The sequence below is a fragment of the Temnothorax curvispinosus genome, unplaced genomic scaffold (genome assembly GCF_003070985.1).
Source record: "Temnothorax curvispinosus isolate PA1 unplaced genomic scaffold, ASM307098v1 QBEX01008747.1, whole genome shotgun sequence".
NCBI lineage: Eukaryota > Metazoa > Arthropoda > Insecta > Hymenoptera > Formicidae > Temnothorax > Temnothorax curvispinosus.
Genome location: NW_020218527.1, coordinates 18,498 through 25,196, shown reverse-complemented (window position 1 = coordinate 25,196; position 6,699 = coordinate 18,498). Strand labels below are relative to the sequence as shown.

Here is a 6,699-nt window from a genome sequence, read left to right as displayed (position 1 = left end):
AAAGAGGAACGCAAAGCACCTCCTCACGATGGAACGTAGCCACATAATTCCGACCAATGTAACGAGGTTTGCGACATGTAATCTTCCAATCGAACTGATCGTGACTAGTAAAAACTATCCGATACGAAAAATTTCATATAGTATACAATTGAAAGGTATAGGGGAAAACGATCAAAGTTGACTTTTTGTCGAAATTGATCTGATCGTGCTATCTTGTGACATTTTTAAAGAACTTTCAGTATTCTTACCTGTTTTGATCAAGAACAGTTACAATTTATTGGAAATAAGGCTGAAAGAATTGTACTATGCTGTGGAAAACGATCATAGTCCACGCGTTTGTGGAGATAAGCCATTAAAGTCCAACATACAATGTAAATACTAAAGCTGCGTTCCGATATTTACTGCTAGTATGGAAAATCTATAATGTACGTAAATCTATAATAACGTAAACTATCTGATGTCTTGAAACTTAAAATTGCGTTTTTCTAGAAATTACTCCGTATGGATATCGATTATTTTCACCCTGTATCCTTCAATTGCTTTCACAAATAAAGAAGAAAAAACAGCTGGTTTTTTAGTATCTAACGTCTTATTCTCGGTAGGATAGTTTGGACGAATTGCTGAAGGGTGGCCTGTACCCAGGACAGTTGTGTGAGTTGTGCGGACCCTCATCCTCCGGGAAAACTCAATTATGTTTGACGGTAGCAGCTAACGTTGCTGGCCGGTCGGACGTCGTTGTATGGTATATCGACACGAAAAAAGATTTCTCCAGGTTGCGATACGAGGAGATCATGAGGGCGAGGAATTTTACACAAAAAGTGATAATGTTAGCTATAAATAACGATTAGATGTTCATAAAAGTATTAGTGCATGTTGTTTTATTACCATCACATCAGTATAATCACAAAAGGTATCCTCTTAAAAAAAGAAAGAAATAATTAAAGAACAAAAACAATATTTCTTAAATAAACTTTTCATATGATTATTCATTATCTTTAAAATGTTGCTGAATTCTGAGAAATGACCTCGTTTTTTTTTTTTTGCAGATTATAGAAGATTCATTGCGCAGGACAAAGGTTTGTCGAGTGCGTTCCTCCCGTGAATTGATACGAGCCCTGCAACAATTGGTAACTCTTTGCAAACAGGAGCGGAATGGTGCGTCTTTCGCAGGGAAAAAGGCTCTTCTTGTGATAATCGATTCCTTACCAGCAGTTATCTTCAAGGTATCTTTATAGATAAATCTTTAATTTATTGGTCATTAATATAACTCTTCTCAAGTATCGTCAATTATATTTTATATATTACTATTAGTAATATAAAATATACACTATTAATGTGTCACGTTAATAATATTACAATTAACATTATTAAGAAATAACATTTTTTGTCAATCTGTTAATAAGTGACTTGTAATATTAAGTTAAATAACGTAAATCCCGAAACTATGATGTGTTAACCCTTGGCTGTTACACCTCTTTTTTCGAACACATTTATTACACGGGGTCAATTTGACCCCAATTTTTATGCAGCTGTTGTTAAAAAATTAACAGTTTAAGTTGATCGCAAAAAATTCTAGAATTAAGTTTAAACATGGTTGAATATATTCTCATTATAAAAAATTACCTTTTTGAGTGGTTCATCATGTTCAAACAAATTCTTAAAAATGTAAGTTCCGGAAAAAAAAAAACATTTTGCGAAAAAAAAATCATAACTTATTTTTCAATATTTTTTGCTCAAAATTTTGCATAGTACTTTTAAGATATATTACTTGAAAAATGGGGTCACTTTGACCCCATGTGATAACCAAGGGTCAATATTAATTTCGTGACATTAAAATTATATGAATGGTCGTTTTTTTTTAATAATTGATTATTTCTTTGTTGAGGTAACGCGATACGCACAACAAAGTGATTTCGAGACGACTTATGAGCTCGACGATTTAGCCGAGGTATGTCGATTCCTCACAAAGGAATACCAGGCAGTCGTAATTACTGTGAATTCAGTTACTCGATGGGAGCAAACAGACCCCGCCAACATAACACCGGCGTTAGGAAAATATTGGGCGAGGATACCAGCCACGAGATTGCTGATAGCAAGGCGACATGGTGAAACTCGGAGGATTAACATTTGGAAGGATCTGAGATTAATCGAGAATTCGTTCTGCACTGTAACTATAAACGATATCGGAGTCACTTCATAATAAGCTATAGTAAATCAATATTTACATATATGATTGATCGTTATTAAGTTACAAAACATTATTTCTTAAATTGTGATATTCGATGTTTCTTTCGATGTTATTTTTTATAATAAATATTTTTTTAATCTTATATCTATTCCTTCCATATATATATACAGGATGAACGTTAGTCGGTGATTGATCATCTGGACGATCATCTTGACGAAGTATAATATGCAATAGTAGAATATTGAATATTGAATAATGAATATTGTGTTTACAGTCATTTTTTATTTAATATTAATTGTCTGATATTAATTTTATCATTTATATCACTTTTCCGACTATATCTTATATTTGTCGCGTAAAATTATTAACTTTTAATCTTTTTGTTTTGAAGTACAAATAAAATCTCGAAAATTCTCTCAAAATATTACTCTTTAATATTAATTGACGTATAAACAGTAATTAATTTAATGATGATATAACTATTGTAATCAATCACATTAAAGCAAAATGGACTTCGTAAAATATATATATATATATATTTTTAGTGAAGTAATAGATGTTATATATTTGCTATTATAATGAACTTTTGTCATTATAATAAATCATCATTTAGTAGAATTATTTCAATACTGAATGCTACAACTCCGCCAAATTGCACTACCTTCTGCACTACAAGTGAGCAAATATGATGCATCCTCAATATATGATGCAAGCTTTATAAGAGGAGTCAATGTTATTACTTATATGAGATATCATGAGAAATATCATAAGTTGTTATATCAAGGACAAGAAGCAAGTCATATTTTTATCAAATGTTATTTAATAATATCTATCAGCAACAAATTCTGTAAATACAAAAAAGATTTGGCATAAATAGCTAAAATAGCTAAAGAATTTATGTACAGACATTACAGAATGTATATTTATAAAATTTGATTAAATGTTGAAAGCGGTCCATTTATAAAACTCGTTCTGTGCTACAGTTTGTGGAGATCTGATGTTAGTTAGATTAAGTAGTACTGTTTCCGTCATTATAAAACAAACATCCAGCTCGCATAGATCATCTAGCATACGCGTTGCAGATGATATATTTAATTTATCATTGGCTATTTCCATTGTATAGTTATACTTGTCCTACAAGATTTATTAAAGAAAAAGTTAATTTTGAGCAGAGAAGTTGAAATAATGAAGTAAATATAACAATATACTAATTTTCCAATAAAAGAATTATTAGACTATTGAAACATGGTAAATATTTATATTTTATGAATCTGTCGTTGCGCAATGCTGTGCCTTTTCGTAAATATAAGGTTCTCGTTCCTAGCTACAGTATATATACAGAATTTGCAGTCAAGGATTTAATATGGCAGTAATTGGTTGAAGCAATTAAAAAATTAATTACAGAAAGTCACCAAAGCCGACGTGCAATAACTAATTTTTGTTTGTTTGTTAGTAAGAATAAAACAGGAATGATGAAAGTGTAAAGCACAAAAAATACATGTACGTACCATTTCTATCCTGTTCGCCAAAACGCTAACTCGTGCTGAGGGTAATTTGCATTTTAGTCTGTTTTTTTCAATACGTATATGTGCATCTCTTAGTTCAGCAAATTGCTTTGCCATCGCAAACGGTATAATTTGGAACTTGAGATCCTGTTTCTCGTTCCTCTCGTAGTTTCCATATAGCACAGTCATATTGTACTTGATTCTGCAATTGCCTAATGGTGTCGTTTCCCTGACGGTCAAACCGGTTGTAAAATTTAATATTTTAGTTATCAGACCACCACTTATGTTGAAATGTTTAGCAATATCTGCAATAATTTTTCTGATCGTGCCCTCAGATTTTGTATGCACGAGTACATCCTGTACACCATGCTCATTGAAATTAATTATAAACCACTTTTCGTATTTGATATGCTCTCTCGCGATCTCTTCTGTATCTCGATTTTTATACTTTAATACGGTTTTCAAGGTCATGACGTCGTGTAAGAAACAGCGGAGACCCGACAATTGAAAAGGCTGACATATTAATGCTGCAGTTATTTGTGTAGTTTCGGGGTATTCTTTGTATACTACAGTAGTTCGGTCAAAATCGAACAAATATTCTGCATTAAAATCCCTTATTCCTTCTGGGACGTTGACTTTGAGTGCTAAATAAATAAACAAAAAATGTATAATCAGATATAATATCAGAATATTGTCGTCTATACATATAATATATTTTATAAGTATAAGTATATAAAATATTATATACAATTATAAAAATTAATCTTTGTAATTATTTTCTTAAAAATTGTGATTATATCTTATTCACTTTTAAATTATCCGTAGAACTTCTTCTACTAAATAAAATATATATATTTTATAGAAAAAATTCTACGACTAATATTATATATATATTATATATGTTGTACATTATATATTATATATATTTAATATTATATATTCAATAGATAATTACATATTTATTATTATACATTTAATAATAAATATATAATTAATACTATATAGTATATTTATAGCATCATATGTTATAAACATTGTCTTTTAGTTCAGATATCCGTGTGCTTAAAAGGAAAATATTTGCGAAGTAATAAGATGGTAAAATCTTCGAGAAAAGTCACAAATGAATGCTGTATTTGAACTTGATAATTTCTTTTATTAAATTCGATTTATAATGTAGGTATATCTCTTTAATTCATTTTTAAAATCTAAATATTATAAAAGTAATGGCTGCATTTGTTGAGAGATTTTATGCACAAACTGATAAAAAAATAATAAATAAGTGAAATACGACAGAACACATGATAAACATTTAAATCAAGGAAAACGCCAGGACTGGGTTAAACGATCAGGACTGGATCTTGCGGTTGCTGATAGATATGATAATTAATAATATACACGCGAAGTTGGATTCGAATGCTGTACTTATTGTTAACTTACCTAGCAAGAACGGGACCAAGGTGTAATTGAGCAGCATCGTGAAACAATGTATTTCTTGACACGTCCGTTAATGTAACTCTTCTTTCTCTTGTGAGCTCTTTCTTTTTTATATCAGAATATGATCGATGCTCATCATTTAACGTTCATGTGGAGAATGTCAGTCTAACCGATCTAACCCGCTTGTCGTTATAGATGTACGATTTAATACGATTCGTCCGTTGGTTCTTTTCTTCATAACACAAACAATATCCTGGCAATGATGTTTACATCTAGCTGTAAGAATGCTGCGTGTCATTTCCTTCCCACCAAAGCACATTTGAAATCCTCGGCGCGTAAACTTATTCCTATTAGATCTTACATATATAAGAAGAAATATTTTTGTACCGCAAAAGATTAATTATATGATATCACTAGAAACATTGATATCCAAAAAACATTTTACAAAAGATAAATATTATATCCTGAGTAATAATAAAAAAAAATCTTTAAGTAATATTTAATTGTGTAGTATGGTTTGGATTATTTAATTATATACATATGTATATAATTATTATTAATTAATGTTTATCTAGCAAATCTATTCCGGAAAAGCTATTTGGTAGCGGTCGGTCATATGCTCCTGAAGTCCTGTATATATAGGCAACTCGGTCAGTAAAAAATCAATTTATATTTTAGTTGCACCGACATACAGATCAGCATGGCGGGTTGTCCATTCGTGCAGGCGCGCATGATCGTTCACAGCTGCGTAGGCTTCGGCAGATTATAATCGCACTCACATATAATGCTGGGTCTACAATACGAGTCGCAAAGTCGTGAGTCGCAAGAATTGACTAATCACAGTCGATCATTCTCCTCAAATTCGACTGTGATTGGTCAATTCTTGCAATTCACGACTTTACGACACGCATTGTAGACCCAGCATAAGTAATGCTGGGTCTACAATGAGGTTCTTCACTAAAGGTGGAAGCACATAAAATTGCAGGAGCCAGGGTAGCGATCATGTAACTTTTTCCCTAGAGCGGAAACGTGAAAAGTGAAAAATTTCATGTAACTATTTCTTTCTATTGGTATTGAATAGAAAGAGATAAACTTTTCACTTTTCACGTTCCGTCCTAGGAGAAAAGATACATGATCGATCCCCAGGGCCGGTCTCACAGTCTCCGATTAACGTGATTCTCCCTAGATTCTCCGATTAAACTCACTCTTCGTCTCTTTCTAGGGGGATAGTTAGAAAGAAATGCAGAGTGAGTTTAATCGGAGAATCACGTTAATCGGAGACTGTGAGACCGGCCCCCATAAGCAGAAAGCAGAAGTCATATGCGCATGCGCTATGGTATCTGTAGAGCTCTACAAATACCATAGCGCATGCGCATATGGCTTCTGCATTCTGCTCAAGGCTCCTGCAATTTTATGTGCTTCTACCTTAAGGGCCCGGACACACACTTCTGCACAACGCATAATGCGTAAGCATAAGAAAATTGATTGGTCCATACACATGTGCATAAGGAAATAGACCAATCAGTTTTCTTATGCTTACGCATTATGCGTTATGCTTTAAGCGGGGAGCAC

General features: G+C 32.2%; 2 protein-coding genes across 4 annotated transcripts; one reads left to right on the top strand and one right to left on the bottom strand.

The window, feature by feature from the left end:
- The first annotated feature begins 6 nt into the window (after nt 1–6).
- Nucleotides 7–2,330, top strand: LOC112458162 (DNA repair protein RAD51 homolog 4). Its single transcript, XM_025021618.1, has 4 exons — nt 7–58; nt 603–818; nt 1,047–1,223; nt 1,886–2,330. The coding sequence occupies exons 1-4, from the start codon at nt 29–31 to the stop codon at nt 2,198–2,200; spliced, it is 738 nt and encodes a 245-aa protein (XP_024877386.1). The 5' UTR covers nt 7–28; the 3' UTR covers nt 2,201–2,330.
- A 164-nt stretch (nt 2,331–2,494) lies between these two features.
- Nucleotides 2,495–5,996, bottom strand: LOC112458161. 3 transcript variants are annotated; one of them, XM_025021616.1, is made up of 4 exons: nt 5,820–5,996; nt 5,131–5,403; nt 3,697–4,337; nt 2,495–3,322 (listed from the first exon to the last, which is right to left on the bottom strand). In XM_025021616.1, the coding sequence occupies exons 2-4, from the start codon at nt 5,165–5,167 to the stop codon at nt 3,125–3,127; spliced, it is 876 nt and encodes a 291-aa protein (XP_024877384.1). In that variant the 5' UTR covers nt 5,168–5,403; nt 5,820–5,996; the 3' UTR covers nt 2,495–3,124. The 3 variants fall into 3 exon arrangements, with proteins under 3 accessions (XP_024877384.1, XP_024877385.1, XP_024877383.1); XM_025021617.1 differs by lacking the exon at nt 5,820–5,996 and adding an exon at nt 5,515–5,569; XM_025021615.1 differs by lacking the exon at nt 5,820–5,996 and having other exon boundaries at nt 5,131–5,508.
- Between the last annotated feature and the right edge of the window lie 703 nt (nt 5,997–6,699).

Excerpts from the sequence above, each read along its gene's own strand:
- LOC112458161 (XM_025021616.1), bottom strand. The coding sequence starts at position 5,167 with ATGCTGCTCAATTACACCTTGGTCCCGTTCTTGCTAG. Across the intron at positions 4,338-5,130 it reads CTTGGTCCCGTTCTTGCTAG|CACTCAAAGTCAACGTCCCA; the intron begins GTAAGTTAACAA and ends TTATTTATTTAG. Across the intron at positions 3,323-3,696 it reads TGGCGAACAGGATAGAAATG|GACAAGTATAACTATACAAT; the intron begins GTACGTACATGT and ends TAAATCTTGTAG.
- LOC112458162 (XM_025021618.1), top strand. The coding sequence starts at position 29 with ATGGAACGTAGCCACATAATTCCGACCAAT. Across the intron at positions 59-602 it reads GCCACATAATTCCGACCAAT|GATAGTTTGGACGAATTGCT; the intron begins GTAACGAGGTTT and ends TATTCTCGGTAG. Across the intron at positions 819-1,046 it reads CGAGGAATTTTACACAAAAA|ATTATAGAAGATTCATTGCG; the intron begins GTGATAATGTTA and ends TTTTTTTTGCAG.